A 16,084-nucleotide genomic window follows, 5' to 3' on the forward strand; every position below is an offset into this window, starting at 1 on the left:
TCCAACTCATCACCCGGAGCTCACCATAATTCGAGGGCGAGGCACTGGAGGAAATAAACTCGAACCTCTTCTGATTTTGCTGGGCCGTCAACATGGCAACTGCAAAGATCACGTTGCCAGAAGACCTGGGTTCAAAGTCTCTACTTATGTTCGACGACTTGGTTTCTAGAGGAAAGCTATTCTACAGCGAATCTAAAGGCGAGATTGTCTCCCACAACGGCTTTGAGGTACGAGGCAGCCTGTAACTCTACCACGAAGGTAACCAGTCTCCGAAGAGGCTTCTGACTAGACTTAACCAGTTCGAATTTCGAATTAGTCTAGCTTTGAAAAGAAAGCCATATCTCGAGCGAGATGATCCCCAACGTACAGCAGACAAGGGCCCGTTCCTCAACCCAGATCCCGACTTCGTTGTTGCCCAAGTAGGATCCCATCATGCACTCAAGCTCAATCTGTGCTGCATGTATCGGCCGGCTTTCGTCCTATATACCCGACTCTTTGAGCCTCAGACGCAAGACCTCAACTTGGTTGACGTTGAGGCTGCGCGTGCTGTGATGGCTGCACTCAAGCCAACTCTGGGGCCTCAACTGATGATTTACAACTGTGGGGTCGACGCTGGATCATCCCAGGGCCATAAACATGTACAGATTTTCCCTCAGCCAACTCACTTCCCGCTGTATCCTCAAAAGGCGACGTCTGAAAACGGTAAGAGACCAATTGAGCTTAAATTCTTAGATCGAAACAGACGCTGACAAAACCTTTACCGCAGAAATCAACTCAACCATCCCCGGGGTTCCCAATCTACACTTTGTATTGCGGCTACCCCAGGCAGTGACCACTGAGCAGACCTATCACAGTCTTGAGCGACTTGTCTCAGCAGCCAGAGATACTCAGACAGCTTGCGGGATGGGTTGTGACTACAACGTTATCATGGCTGAAGAATGGATATGCGCGGTGCCGCGGCGGCTCGTGGGTAAAGACGGAGTGGGAGCGAATGGTGCTGGCATGGTAGGACTCGTATGGCTACGAGATCAGGCAGAGAGAGATGGTTGGGAATCTTTTGGGTTGACGGAACATCTTGTACGACTTGGTACACAACGGACCTAAGCATCATAGAGAGTTGGAAACAAGAATAAGAGATCTGGGGCGAGATGAGAATTGAGGAACAGCACGAAAAGTCCTGCCTCCTGATGTGGCAAGGCAAGAATAGTCACCCGCCAATTCACAATGCTATTATCATGTCTACTCTGGTGATTCAGCTCTTTGGACTTGTACTCTTACCCCCCACTCCTCCTAGGGCCTGGAATAACGGGCAAGGTCCTTAGCCTATGGCGCAACTTGAGCCGTAGATGGGTCCACGTCGCAACCTGTTCGCGGCTATTGATGTATTCCATCGGGTGCTAGGTGGCGTTGGTATCCGCACATGCACATGTCTGTTCCTGGTTTCTCTATCTCTGCTCTTGATGCATTTTTGCAATTCGAGCACAATCGAAAAGTCGGAGTACATCACCACATAATTGGCTATTGCCCCGGATAGGCAGACATGTAGTGCCGTCGATATGCGATGGGATATGCATACAATATGCTCACTCTCTGCCGTGTGCGTGATGCAAGTCTAGGCACATGGCGCGATTGGCATCAATGAGATGCGGTAGGGAGTTGCGTTTCGATGATCTGTTGAAAGCAATTGAAGTCTAGGATGCACCTACCGAAGAGAAGAAGGAGCGGGGAAATGCAGCCCAAACTTTCTTGGGATAGCAAATATTGCTGTGGTGCATCTTGCCGAGAGAAATAACTGGATAAGGCGAATGACTGAGGAAAGGGAGAAGCGTGTCTACCGAGCGAGGAAGAAATAACTTACTATTACTCTAGGTACTTATGCAACGCGGAAGTCCGCCTTTGAGATATGTGTACAAAACAAAAAGTGATATAAATCAGCGAATGGAAATTTCAGTTTGGAAAAGCGGTGAAGGCATGGCGTTGATACGTGTGTTTCTGAGCCAGGCCGCTCCTGCCCAAAGCCTGGAAGTTGCTTATATTCAGACGCAGGTATGCTTTACTTAACTGTGTGCCCCCTCTCCCCACCCAACCCTCTCCTTCCTCTTTCCAGGAAGATCGGTGGGTGCAGTGGCAGGTCTTTATAGCTACCTAAAGTGGCACGACTTACTTCTGCTTTCGAGGAAGGAGGCACAGAGGTACCTGGTAGGCGACAGGGGGTAGGCCCGCCTTGCAGTGAGACATGCACGTACTTATGCTTGAAGGGGGGTTCTTTGCGAGATTTGATAGAATGAAGAGAAGAAAAAAAGACTATTGACCAGCTGCAGCGGCTGAAAGATCCATCCGCATTGCGTTTTCCGCGATTGGCAGTGACGCAAGCAGGACCTTCAAAAGAATGGGAATCCTCTGAGTCTTGAGACAGTTGCGCTCGATGCATCACATCTCAAGGCACAACCTCCTGCCCAATTTTGACGCAAAATCTTGTTTCGACCATCTGTTCATCATGGCTACTGATGGCTCTGACTGTCCCGAGAACAATAATTCAACCGACTGTCTTCTACGGAATCTACTTCAACTCTTGAACGACCAGCGCAATGCTGATGATGCAGAAGTCAATTGGGATCCTATTTCCTTCGCGTTCTCCTCCCTCCTCGGCGTTGCTGCAGCCACATTCGCCCTGGTCACAATTTGGCAAGCTATTGCGGCTGCCGGAAAAGGTTGGCGAAAGACGAATCGCAATGCTATCGGTGACTGGGCTGCCCGGACTGAAAGCAGGTGGATCTGGTCTGAAATGAGTTACAAAACAACGGCCTGGACCCCAATCTTGAATGCGAAAACAGTACACTTATTCGTGGGCAAAGACAACTCGCAAGCAGAGGATAAGAAGCTTTCTTTATGGGCAAAAACAAGAACTTTTCTATACAAGCTTATCCCCGATTCGTTCCTTCCACGAGTAACGCCTCCACAGTCTGATCCCAACATCGAAGACAGACCTGCAGCAACATGGGTGCGCTTTCTGGAAGAACTCGGGTTGAGAAAGGCTGAACTTTCAGGGGAAGAAGACAAGGAAGGGCTGCGGCGAGTGGTTGCCGACTATTTGCCGGATGATCTCCCCGCTGCTCCTGCGTACGCTCAAGTCGGCCTTATTGTTGCAGCTACAACATTGGCAGGTGTTCAAGTACAGAGCGTGAAGAAATCAACAGACTCAGTATATCCTCTTATCGTCGGCAGAGGCTTTCAATTAGACTTTCGAGAGCACCCGCTGCTTGGAATCGTTGGCGTGTACTCACGTTATGAACCAGCTCGCAGAAAGCATTCTCAGTTCAAGCCAGAACACCTTGCCATGGTCATGAAATATGGCCGTGGAAGTTTCAAGGCGATGGAAATTTGCGGTAGCTCCTTAAGTACCATCGACACCCAAGACTTAGACTCGTCAACGCACCTTCAGCAAGCGAAAACTCTCATGATGTTTGAGGTACAAGGAAGCTATCAGTTCTCAGACGCATTTATCTCGACGCTGGGGGCTGCCTTTAATGATTTTGTTCCGATGTCACACTTATTCTTGGCTGCCACGCCTGCACTTTGTCCCTTGCTGTTCCCTAGATCGGCTTTTACGACAACATTTCCGATGTCCATGCTTGCTCTGCTCGGACAATATTGGTCGGCAGTACAGATAAATAAGATCAAAGGACGGGCCAGATTACAAGCCATAGATCCACGGGACGCCCCGAAGTGGCCACATTTCAAATGGTTAACATCACGTGATGTGGCCCCGGAAGAAGAAAACGAGAAAACCGATCAGAAGCAACAAGAACGCAAACCAATAATTAGAAGCATGCCTGGATGCGAAGAGGAAGCAGTCAACGGAGACGGTGTACCGGGAAACTCATGGATTCATGGCTATCTCGACGTATTGCACCTGTGCACCGTGTTACTATACGATGCCAAGAAACTCCAAGCTTGGTTCGATGGCCTTCTAGAAATAGATCAGGTTTACATCCGGAAGAACATCATGAAGCAGTTGAATGAGATTGACGTATGGCTGGGCATTTCCTCACAACCGCGGAAAGACACCAAGCTGGCCGACGAATGGAGCCCCACACAACTCAAATCGGACTTCCTTGAATCCCGTATTGCCACACTATACCGAAGATTTGTCATCCTTTGGCGGGTAGAACAAGTTCAGCAGGAAATGGAAGAGAATGGATGGTCGAGAGAAGATCATGAATCTCGCAATGACAAATCCGCGTCTGCAATACACGGCAGCATATTCTACTACGTGGATTTGGTGGTTCAAGACCTCAAAAGCATAAAACACAAAATCGCTGAGAAGTACGACCAGTACTCCATGCTGACTATAGAAATCAAGACAGAGCAAGAGGACGCAGAAAAGGACGAAGATCCGAAAGACATTCATCTGGTGGAGCTCTACGCGCATTGCCGAAAGTATCGCGCGTACTTATACACCATCTCAGGATTTGACATGAGTCAGAATTGTATTGGAGACTTATACCAGCTAGTGGAGGAACTTGACGCAATACACTACCTTACGTTAGCACGGGAGGAATTCACTGATGTAGATGGGAGGAAAGCGGCTACGTACAAGATGGTAGAGCGTGGGAAGAAAGGAGGGGAACAAAACGATATACATGATGTAATCATTTATCGTTGTTTGACATTAGCGTTACTATTTCAGACGGCTGTCGACAGTGATACAATGACGGATCTGTGGGACCAAGTAGTGCCTATTATTTAGATGAACGGATCTGTCAAGTTTCGTATAAGACTTGCAGTATTCTTTAGCATATGAATATTCTTATCCTCACAAAAAAGTGAAATCATGGCAGATGGTAGCTCTCAAAACTGATCGGGGTAAAAACGTCGACTTCTCGATTTCTCGAGCGTTGATGTCTTTATTTCTTCTCTCGCGGATTTGAAACATTTCATTGTTCGCCAGCCATATCCTTCACGCAGTAAAGTCAAATACTTATTTGATTCTCAACTAGAATTGCCTCTCGCTTGGATATATGTGGATTCTAACCAGTTTCTCCAATAGGTGTGCCTCCCTTTTTGTGTATGTAGCTTACAATTTGGCGATAATTGTTATGAAACAACGTGTTATCTTCAACAATGGTGACTTGCCTTACATACTCGCGTGTACTAAATCTAAGACGAAGCCTCTTGTGCTGCAGTAAAAGCATGAAGACTGCCTGTGGCCCTAGGATACACAATCTGACCTGTCCAAAGGCTATCCATCCCATTACGCTCATCATCCTGGAGACTCAGCTCATCCGAAATACCCCAGCCTCCTCCTCCCGGAGTATGAATCACACATCGATTGCCAGTGTTCATGTCGACTTGACCTCTGGGCCCGATGCTGATCCACCTTTCATCGCCATCATCAGTCTTTTGCACCCAGTAATTAGCACCGGACTCCCCGTTCTCTCCGCCCATCATTCCGTACGGCTGGTGCACGCGACGCTCCGAGATGATGCCGTACGTGAGAGGAGCCCGGCACTCAAAGTCGCGCACAATCCCGCAGCCTCCTTGGAACTTTCCATTGCCTCCGCTACCCTTTCGGATAGAAAACTCGCGAATGAGGACCGGGTAACGCTTCTCAATGATCTCAATGTCCGTCGTCCGGGTGTTGGTCATATGGATCTGAACGCCAGAGGCGCCGTGCCAAGTCGGACCAGCGCCTTCACCGCCACAAATGGTTTCGCCGTAGCCGAAACCAAAGCCTCCGGAGCTGACATCTTTGGATTCTCCCGAAGAAGCCCCAGGATCAACGGAGTTTCCAAAGAACCCAAAACAATTCATGCAGCCTTGAGATCCGGCTGCGGCTCTGAAGGCTTTGAGAAGCAGATCAACTAGCCGTTGCGAAGTGAGGGTATTGCCGCAGCAGACGGCGGACTGAGGTCCCGGGTTCAGAAACGTGTTCTTCGGGAGAATCACTTTGGTTGGTGCGAGACAACCTTGATTCAACGGTATGTCTGACCCTATCAGCAAACGAAGAGTGTAGATCAGGGCGGAGTAGGTGATTGCAGGCGGCGCATTCATGTTAGAGAGCATCTCGCAAGAGGTGCCGGTGAAGTCGAAGGTGCCAAAGCCGGCTTCATCAATAGTGATGGAGACTTGCATCCGGGATCCATTGTCGAGGTAGTCCACAGCCTTCAGTGGCTTTGAGCCGAAGCGCTTGTATGCCGATGATAGGTATCTTCTGACGGAGACTTCGGCGTTTTCTTGGATTTTTGCCATGTAGAAGTGCACAACGGACCTTCCGAACTCGTCCATGAGCGCCTTAATGAGAACGCTACCCTTTGTGTTTGCTGCTACTTGGGCTTTGAGGTCAGAAAGGTTGTCCGGCAGTCGTCGAGAGCCGCTGCAGCCAGGGAAGAGTCCGGGGTCGAGGAGGATCTTGACAATGCCTTCTTCGTCAAACTTTCCGTCACGAATCAAGAAGAAAGACTTGATGGCTGCACCCTCTTGCCAAAGCTCTGTAGAGTCGCTGTGTCTTGAATTAGCTATCAACCACGATACCTCAGTAAGGTTGAAAGCGGACTTACGGAGGCATTGAGTTTCCTTTTGATCCACCAATGTCAAGGTGATGACCTCTGGATGCGGTGTAAAAACAGATCGTTTTGCCATCCTCGTCGAATACTGGTGTGATCACGGTGATATCTGGTCCCGATCAGTATCATAGCGTTACATTCTTGCCATATCTCGGGAACCAACCTGGAAGGTGGGTTCCTCCAGCTTCAGGATGATTTGAAACCAGGACATCACCGGGACGAAGACTGCCGCGATGCAGCTCATGCTGATACTTAACCGCGTAGCTCATGCTGCCCAGATGTACCGGTACATGCGGTGCATTCGCGACCAAGTCACCGACTGGACTGAAGATCGCACAAGAGAAGTCTAGTCGCTCTTTGATGTTGAGCGAGATACTGGTCTTCTGCAGCGTGCGGCCCATCTGCTCCGCAATACTCATGAAGCGATGTCCAAAAATACTCAATTTCACAGGGTCAACAACCAGCTCGGTGGTCTGCAATGCATCGCTCTTGCCAGCCTTTCCGACGAGATCAATCACCACGTGCGAAGTAAGGATCTTGGCTTCAGCCCCTGGCACAACAACAATGGTCTGAGTATTATCGATAACAATCGCTGGCCCCATGATCACAGCACCTGGCTGCAGACTGCTAAGCTGAATGATCTTGGTGGATTGAAGTCCTCCCGCAGTGAAGAAGGCGTTAGTCTAAGTAGTCGTTAGCGAACATCCTAGGGTAATGAAGCTATGTTTTGCTGTTGGTTGCCGAACTCACAACACCATCCTCGGTCTTCAGGGCACTCTTGAAAGAGAGCGACTTGAGCTCTTCAACCAAACGGGCATTGTCACTGCTGGACTCCTCCGTCTTTCCGACTCCACGGACGCGGATATCGTCAACGTGGACTTTTTTTGTTCTGGGAAATGTGAAAGAAAGTTCCCGTAGGTGTTCTCGCTCAAGTGCCGCCAACCAGTCTCCGTCATCTGGCTTCGAAATCATGAAGTTAGTGTCCGTACCATTGTATCTCAAGTTGAGATAGTATTCGTGTTCGATTGCTGATTGAATGATGTTCTGTGCCAAAAGACCACTGGTAGCCTTCTCTTTGAGGAAAGACAATCTGTCGTTCAACCTTGGCAAAGAGTCAACAGACAGCATCTCAGAGCTGGGCTCTTGAGCCTCTTGCACGACCTCAGCAAGTGCCATACCATACGCCGACAGGATGCTTGAGTACTTATGGATCACTATGCGTCCGATACCTAGCTTCTCGGCGATTTCACAAGCATGTTGACCTCCAGCGCCACCAAAAGTGGCCAGGTTGTGGTCGGCTGTCACGAACCCGCGAGCTTCAGTCAGGGCACGGATCGGGCGACACATGGACTCGTTTGCAACCTCAATGAAGCCTATCGCGACTTCGTGCGGTGTCATGGAGCGTCCCGTGTCAGCGTTGATCGTCTTCGTGAGCTCCTCAAGTTTCATTGCCACGATATCCGAATCAAGAGGGAGGTTCTCATCCGGGCCGAAGATAGCGGGGAAGTAACTAGGAATGAGCCGACCGAGACTGTGATGAACATTGTTAGCATACATATTTCCAAGATAGTTTGTTGGGAGACTGACAATAGGTTCGCATCAGTCACTGTCAAAAGACCCCCCTTCCTGTATGAAGCAGGGCCGGGGTGAGCGCCCGCACTCTACCAACGAATTTTAGTGTCTACAAAGAATTTCATCGACGTGAGGAACGGGCAAACGTACCTCTGGCCCAACCTTGAAAAGACCATCTCGCCAGAAGAGCATGCTTCCACCACCGGCGGCTACAGTGTTGATGTCTAATTGTGGACTTTGGATGGAAACGCCAGCCGTAGTAGACTCAAAGACATGTTCCAAAGAGCCGCCATACCGACTGACATCTGTTGATGTTCCACCCATGTCGAAGCCCACAATTGGGGACTTTCCGTCATATGATGTTCTAGCATGGCCGACAACACCACCTAACGCATCATATGATCAGCATCAATCAGCACTTATTAGGTTCAAGGTAACACACCGGCGGGGCCACTCAGGATACCGCGAAGTCCACTGAACGCTTTGTGGCTGACGAGGCCACCGTCACTCTGCATGAATTCGCACGAAATGTTATCGAGATTACCATCTTGAAACTGCTTCGCAAACCCCTCAACATAGCGTACGATTTCAGGCGTCAGGTATGCATCCGCCGAAGCTGAGCTGCCGCGAGAGATCATCTTGATCATGTTTGCACCGACGCTCGAAGATGTTGAGATATGGCTGAAGCCAAGCTCACTTGCAATCTCGGCAACTCTGTTTTCATGATCTGGGTACATGTAGGAATGCGCAAGACAGATTGCTAATGTCTCGATGCCCTTAGACTTGATGTTCATTAGTTTCTGACGAACTTCGTCTTCGTCGAGGGGTCGGACTACGCGGAGCAAGTCTCCGGTCATACCCCTGACAAAAAGGCCGGGGGACTCTTTGGGCTGAGTGCGACTGCTCTTGAAGGCATCCTCATCGTATGCCTCTACAGTCAGGCGTTCCGAAATCTCGACAACTTCATCGTATAGAAGTTCTGGCTTGCGGATCCCGAGGTCAAAGAGTTTCGGCCTGGACTGATAGCCGATATCGAGGAGATCGCGAAAACCTTGATTGACGACAAATGCATGTCGAGTTCCTTTCCGCTCAAGTAGAGCTTTGTGGGGTGTTGGAACATGTCTCTAGAGCTTTCAGAGTAGATCACTTACCATTAGTAGCCACAGTAGTGCCCATTCGAATAGAACGAACCAGGTCCTTGGGAATAGGAGACCGCCGAGGGATGGCTGTGCCAGACACCATTTCCAAGACACGTCGAATGCCCTCTGCCGGTGCGTCGCCATAGTTGCCCGGGTCGACTGACAGCAGTTTCAGAACCATATCGCTCTGGCCCGGTATCGATGCCCAAACATCTGTGAATGTTCCGCCGCGATCTTATAACGTAAGCTAAGCGGTTCTAACAGTGCATCTACCTTTCACTACTCAACATACCGATCGCGAATTTGACACTTCTAGGCTGAATAGTACTTGACGTCGATTCTTTCTCCATGCTTGCGTCGTCAAGTCGAGGTCAAATGATCTAGAGAGTCTTTCTAAGGTGAGCGATAAGTGCCAGATTCAAGTTTGGTTTTAAGCCATTCTCGTGTTCGACTAGAGCCTCACTGTTGCTAACAAATGTAACACTTCCCTTCCGTTATCGCCATCGGACTTACATACCCGATAATGCGTGATACGACGCCCAACTTGAGGCCGTCGTTTCGGCTTGTCATGCAGCTTTGCTCCTATCACTGACGGACATCGTTGCATGCATGCCGGTGATCTGCAGCTTGTGCATACCGAGCGGCACAAGTGGGGTACGTCATCTCGGAGGTTAGAGAGATTGGAAGGGTGTGATAAGTCATCCTCCAATGCTACCCCAAGCACGTCGCCTCGGCCTTCCTCGTGTACGAATGTTATCAACGGCTGGCCGAAGAGTGGAGACGCGCATGCGGCCGCAGTACGGGCATGGGTGACCTAAATGATAACATTTTCCGATGTTTCTTTTGATATGCCTACAATACGCCTGAGTTGACTGCAAGATTGGCCAAGTTAGGTGTAGGACTGCCTTGTCAAGAAGCGATAGCCGTGGCTAAGGATGCTCATAGACGCTGGCTTCGTGTATCAAACGCGAGATAAAGCAGCATTTACACTCTGGATACATATGATAAGTCTCAATAGGTCCTCCGACATCTATAATATTTGCTACGTCCTGAGCACAAGACCATCCGTCGTATGTAGACTCATGCTCTACCGCCGAACCCCCCATCATTGGCAGATTTCTTTCTTCACAGCTATTAGACACTGAGTAGCCTGCATTACTTTCCCCAGCGACATGGTCGAAAAGAAGGAAGACCCATGTGGTCATGCCAATGAAAATGGCATCCAACCCAGCGTTTCTACTACGCAGGGCCAGTCTGAGATCCTCAAGTCACCCCAAGATGGAGTCCTCGACGAGGCAGCCACATTCCTGGCTAATGCCGATGCATTCCCACCCATGACGCCTGAGATGGAAAGAAGGATTGTCAAGAAGATCGATGCTTGGATGATTCCCTTAGTAAGGGGTTTGAAGGTCTCTATCCAACTATAGAACATCAATCTGATGATGAGAACTCACAGCTCCTCTTCACCGCAACTCTCGGCGCAGTCGACAAAGTCCAAATGGGAACGGCGTCTCTCTACGGGTTCCAGACAGACAACAATTTTGTTGGCCAACAATACAGCTGGCTTGGAAGCGTTCTCCCTTTAGGCGTGAGTGAATCGGCCACCAAATTCTACTGACTCGAGGTAAGGTGTTTAAGCTGACCGGAACAGCAATTGATCGGATATGTTGTCGCTTCGTATCTTGTTCTCAAGTTTCCACCCGCAAAGTTTCTTTGTGGATCATCGTTGCTTTGGTCTATTTTGACCTTGCTCCATGCTCCATGTAGGAGCTGGTCAGGATTCATGGCATTGCGCTTTCTCATGGGCTTCATTGAAGCTGCCATCTCGCCGTCTCTTACTATTCTCGTATCCAGCTTCTACACGAAACAGGAGCAGCCTCCGAGGAATGCGAGTAGGTTCTTGATTCATCATCCAATGATTCTCTAGCATGAACTAATGGTTTTCTTTTAGTCATCTTCGCCTACTTCTCGTCGGTCTTCAATGGCTTCTTCGCCTGGCTCGTGGGCAAAATCCCGGACTCAGCCCCTCTCCTGAAGTGGCAGTATCTGTACCTCATCACCGGAACAATCAACGTCCTGTACTCAATCTTCATCTGGTTCACGCTGCCAGATAGCCCGATGAACGCCCGCTTCCTGACAGACGAGGAGAAGTACCATGCGACGAAACGTCTTGCAGCCAATCGCACCGGCATCTCCAACAAGGTCTGGAAGTGGGACCAAGTATGGGAGGCCCTGTTGGACATCAAAATCTGGATCATTTTCGTCTTCAACATCTTCATCAACATTCCAAATGGCGGTCTTGTCAATTTTGGAAGCATTATTATCAACAACCTTGGCTTCACTTCGCTCGAGGCGAGTTTGCTTACCATGCCGTTCGGTGTTCTCGCTACGTCTAGTGCCTGGGCCTTTAGCTATCTTGCCGCAAGGTGGCATAATCGGAGGACATTGGTAGCGTGTATCGCTCTCATGCTGCCAATCTTGGGAACTGGACTCGTACATGGCTTTCCCAGGTCGAATATTCCAGCACAAATGGTCGGACTGTACTTCATGTACTTCTACTGGCGTAAGTTATCACTGAGCATCTGGATGAACAGCCTCTAACAGGACTCACACTAGCTCCTTACGTCGTCGGGATCTCACTTCCCCAAGCAAACACAGCAGGTCAGACGAAAAAGGCAGTATGCTTTAGCCTGGTTCAAGTCGGCTATGCCGCCGGCAATTTGATCGGACCGCAAACGTTTCGAGCTGAGCAGGCACCCAAATATTCAGGAGCCATCATCGCGATGCTCACGAGCTATGCTGTCTCTGTGTTGCTGATGCTTTCATATTGGCTTGTCGCTGCTTGGGAGAACAAGGGGCGAGATAAGAAGTACGGCAAGCCTCAAGAGCTGCAGGAAGGAACCGCTGACGGATTTGTCGATATCACGGACAACGAGCAGAAAGACTTCCGATATACGACCTGAATAGTCCAGCTAAACGGCGGTATCTGCAAAGGCGGTTCGTGGAGTAAACAGAATCGAGCAAGACTCATGAGGAAGAGCATCCCAATTGAATTCAAGCCAGACTCATGGCGTCGTGACGCCCTTCAAGAACAGCCCAACCCTGATCCCCACCACAAGAGCCTATGTCACGCGCGTTCCAGACATTCTCAATTATTTGCCTCGCCTTCCTGACGTTCCCCAGCTGCCGTGTTTGTTGTAGTAAGTGCAGTCGCTCTAGTATCAACTTCCTGTCCCCATCAGATCCTGGGCGGACTCCAAGTGTTGCAACTATAAAGAGTGGCCAAAGAACAGTGTTTGTTTGGAGGGAAATATGAGGCAGAAGTTCCAAGATCTTTTCTGTGAGTCTCATTATGTGTGGATCCGAGGGGTTTGATCCGTCAACTCGCGCGTAGAAGTATAATAGGCATGTGAGTCTCTTCAACTCTGAGACTAGCCAGGGGGTCTCCTCCTTTACAGACCTAGATGGCAGCTCGCTTGATGTTGGAACTGATGCGTCCTTCATTAGGTATAGCTTTCTCTCGATGGCATTTCGTTTTCGACCCCAGGAGTTTGTTCTTTCGAGGATGTTTTCTGGGCTAGATGCCTCGCTGGCGAGGTCTGAGATTTCGGATAACAAAGCTATTTGAAGCTTCGAACAGCCGGAAAGGCTTTCAAGCACGGGTTCCTCGCCAACAAGGAAATGGCAAAGGCTGCTGTTGTGGTCTTGCATTTCCAAATTAGTTCCAGCAGTTGATGCAAGCGCGTCGTGATACGTGAAGTAGGCAGCCGCGAAACCATAGAGTTCTTTGCAGTCCGATGACACGGTGTGACTTGATGCCAGCTCATGCCTCAAGAATGATTTACCAAAACTGGCATGGACTTTCCAGGAATCAGAGCAGTCATGTAAGATCTGATTCCAGTTAGTGTGTGCACATGGATTAGTCACGGACAGCGAGGCCCAAAAAGCTTACCTCAAAGAAACAAATCATCATGGTCGAAGCCATGATTTCTTGGGCGAGCATACTTCTCGTAAGCGTATTCCCCTCCACTTCCGCATAAGCAAACAAGTAGCCGCGCAACAACTCGAGAGCTCGATTTCTGTGATCCCAGATTCGGAAAGTACCTTTCGCATGTCCCAGTGCCTGCATTTGTTGGGCCGACACGGCCAAGATACCTTGCAAGACCGGGCCATCTGGCGATGATGATGCAATCCGGAGGATGATGTGACGATACGGATTCTGATCACAACTCACAACGCATCGCGGAGCTATGAAGTTGTCAAAGTAATGCAACAAGTAAGCCTCGTCTTGGCTCAGACCAAGTGAAGACAAGCCGAAGTGTGATGGTGATAGAGAAAGTCCGGTGGAACCGTCTCCGAGAAGCTTGCGTGCACTGTTGGTTGACGTTCGATGCATCGGTATGTTGATGTTAATTCTGTGAGGCACATGTTGGAAGTCATGTACATGGCTGTTCAGAAACATCCATTCTTCAGTGTCTTCATCAAAATTTGATGTCTGTGATCGTCTCTTGGAGAAGCTCTGATGCTGCACCTCGCATCCATGAGCTGCTTGCCAAGTAAGTTTCAGCTCATACCGGCAGACTAGCCCTAAGCGCCGACAGTGATCGCATATCGGACGTTGTTCTATAGACTCGGTCAGGATTCCACCGGATTTTAGGCTCTCCGTAGAACTATGATGTGGGGACGGACCAGGGCATTTCACACGACGTCCTGCGATGCATGCATTCTTAGCTGGCCGATCCTTCGTGATTACACTTACTCGTAAGTTTACATACCTCTGCATGTGCGGCATCCACTTCTAACCCGAGAGTCCCCGCTTGTCTGCCGACGCGTCGGGGCTTTGGAGTCGGCCATGACCGGAAAATTTCTTGTATCACGGCGCGGCAAATAGATACTTCAGATGTCTTCTAGATGGGTGAACAAGAATGTGACGACTCACTCAACGGACCTATGGCATGTTCATGGCATATTCAGTATTGTGCTGCAGATAAGGCCTCGGAGCCTCGAAATAGAAAGCATATCAACTACAAAAAGGGCTCACAAGGCTCAGCGGAGGAGGCCCGACTCAGTCACTCTACCCCGCAGATACATACACCAGCTGTGGGTGAAGATAGGCGACGATAGGCATGGGTGGGATTCCGGTTCGGCTTCGGTGTGAGGGCGCCGACAACGTGGCATCGGGCTGGGGTCGCCGTTTCCACTTCCCCGCGGTGGACTTCTTATCTCGGACACCTTTGCCGTGGGATGGCCTGACTCCGATCAGCGCGGTAGAACGGCCCTCGATCCGACTGTCGGAGCTGGATTCGACTTGGCCCGCGGGACTCAAAATTGACATCATTCCGCTATAGTCCTCTGGCTATGAATCTTTGCTCGCCATAAACCACAAAGGGAAACAGCCAAGATGCCTGACCTGCAAGACTCAATACTGATCGTTGGCGCTGGCACCTTTGGCCTGTCAGCAGCCTACCACTTCTCTCGGGCCGGATACAAGTCCATCACGATTCTCGAAAAAGGAACATCAGTTCCCTCATCTCTCTCAGCAGGCAACGACGTCAATAAGATTGTCCGTGCAGAGTATGAAGACCCCTTCTACACCGAGCTGGCCCTGCAGGCCATGTCGGAATGGACCGATAATGAGCTATTCGCGCCGCACTACCACCAGACGGGGTACCTCCTAGCCAACTCAGCAGCGGCGCCTGAAAAGACGAAAAAGACCCTGGCTAAATCTCTTGAGAGTATCCGGGTGCACCCAGCTTGGGCCGGCAGAATCGACCCGATTAAGAGCAGGGAGGATATCACCAAAGCCGCGCCGGCTCTGGACGGACCCATGGAAGGGTGGGAAGGGTACTTCAACCAGTTCGCGGGTTATGCGCATGCCGCGAATGCGCTCAAGGCAGTCTATGAATACGTCAAAGCCCGGGGAGTCGAGATCCACACTGGGGAGAGCGTTGCGAGCCTTACGTATGAGGGGGACAAATGCATAGGCGCCCGCACGACTTCCGGCAAAGAGTTCAAGGCAGCGACGACGATTCTTACAGTCGGGGCTTCGCTCGGAAACGTGCTCCCGTCCGTCGGCCGTCAAGTCACGGCAAAGGCATGGAGTCTACTGCACATACAACTCCAGCCGGAGGAAGCAGCGCGCTTGAAGGGAACACCAGTCACATACGCTCGAGATCTGGGTTTCTTCTTTGAGCCAGAACCTGGCACGGGGATCCTCAAGCTTTCCCCAAGTGGTGGAGGCTACACCAATTACTCGACGACGACAGGCCTGTCCACGCCTCCAGAAAAGAATGACTTCGTGCCCGAGGCTGATGTGCGTCGAATTCGAAAGCTGCTCCAGGAGACCCTTCCGGGCCTGGCTGGTAGGCCTTTTGTCGACCAGCACATCTGCTGGTGCGCCGATACGGCGGACTCGGATTATGTCATCGATGCTGTGCCTGGGAAGAAGGGCCTGTATCTGGCAACAGGCGACTCGGGTCACGGGTTCAAGATGCTTCCGGTGGTAGGACGATGGATCAAGGACTTGGTAGAGAAAGGAGAGCAAGATATCGTTCGGTGGAAGTGGAAGGAAGGCAGTGATGCTGGTCAGAATGTGAGCTGGCGTGCGGGGGAGGTGGTGGACCTGAAGGATGTATAGTAGCCTTCGATTAAAGAAACAAATACTTATTTCAATCTGTGATGAGAATTCTATATTTGGAGTCTCAATGATTTTCATTTATCAGCGTTCTTCATATTTCTTTGGATCTAAATCATCCCTTCAGAGCGGTCTCAGTCCGTGTTAGACCCATCTGAAGACGCAAAGATGTT

General features: G+C 50.2%; 4 protein-coding genes across 4 annotated transcripts; 3 read left to right on the forward strand and 1 right to left on the reverse strand.

The window, feature by feature from the left end:
* Window positions 1–2,497: 2,497 nt before the first annotated feature.
* HER10_EVM0012152 (uncharacterized protein) lies at window positions 2,498–4,750 on the forward strand (the record flags this gene model as incomplete). The annotated part of the gene is made up of 1 exon (XM_035481553.1): window positions 2,498–4,750. The coding sequence occupies one exon, from the start codon at window positions 2,498–2,500 to the stop codon at window positions 4,748–4,750; it is 2,253 nt and encodes a 750-aa protein (XP_035328581.1).
* A 410-nt stretch (window positions 4,751–5,160) lies between these two features.
* On the reverse strand, window positions 5,161–9,627 carry HER10_EVM0007437 (hydantoinase B/oxoprolinase; the record flags this gene model as incomplete). Its single annotated transcript, XM_035476992.1, has 10 exons — window positions 5,161–5,547; window positions 5,599–6,502; window positions 6,561–6,675; window positions 6,730–7,249; window positions 7,317–8,097; window positions 8,154–8,227; window positions 8,289–8,524; window positions 8,581–9,237; window positions 9,290–9,511; window positions 9,570–9,627. The coding sequence occupies 10 exons, from the start codon at window positions 9,625–9,627 to the stop codon at window positions 5,161–5,163; spliced, it is 3,954 nt and encodes a 1,317-aa protein (XP_035328177.1).
* An 822-nt stretch (window positions 9,628–10,449) lies between these two features.
* Window positions 10,450–12,240, forward strand: HER10_EVM0001454 (uncharacterized protein; the record flags this gene model as incomplete). Its single annotated transcript, XM_035471199.1, has 5 exons — window positions 10,450–10,671; window positions 10,734–10,865; window positions 10,929–11,169; window positions 11,229–11,840; window positions 11,894–12,240. 5 exons carry the CDS (start codon window positions 10,450–10,452, stop codon window positions 12,238–12,240), a joined length of 1,554 nt encoding a protein of 517 aa, XP_035327608.1.
* A 2,359-nt stretch (window positions 12,241–14,599) lies between these two features.
* On the forward strand, window positions 14,600–15,914 carry HER10_EVM0002443 (FAD dependent oxidoreductase; the record flags this gene model as incomplete). The annotated part of the gene is made up of 1 exon (XM_035472154.1): window positions 14,600–15,914. The coding sequence occupies exon 1, from the start codon at window positions 14,679–14,681 to the stop codon at window positions 15,912–15,914; it is 1,236 nt and encodes a 411-aa protein (XP_035327688.1). The 5' UTR covers window positions 14,600–14,678.
* Window positions 15,915–16,084: the final 170 nt, after the last annotated feature.

The sequence above is a fragment of the Colletotrichum scovillei genome (genome assembly GCF_011075155.1).
Source record: "Colletotrichum scovillei strain TJNH1 chromosome Unknown Contig00010, whole genome shotgun sequence".
Lineage (NCBI taxonomy): Eukaryota > Fungi > Ascomycota > Sordariomycetes > Glomerellales > Glomerellaceae > Colletotrichum > Colletotrichum scovillei.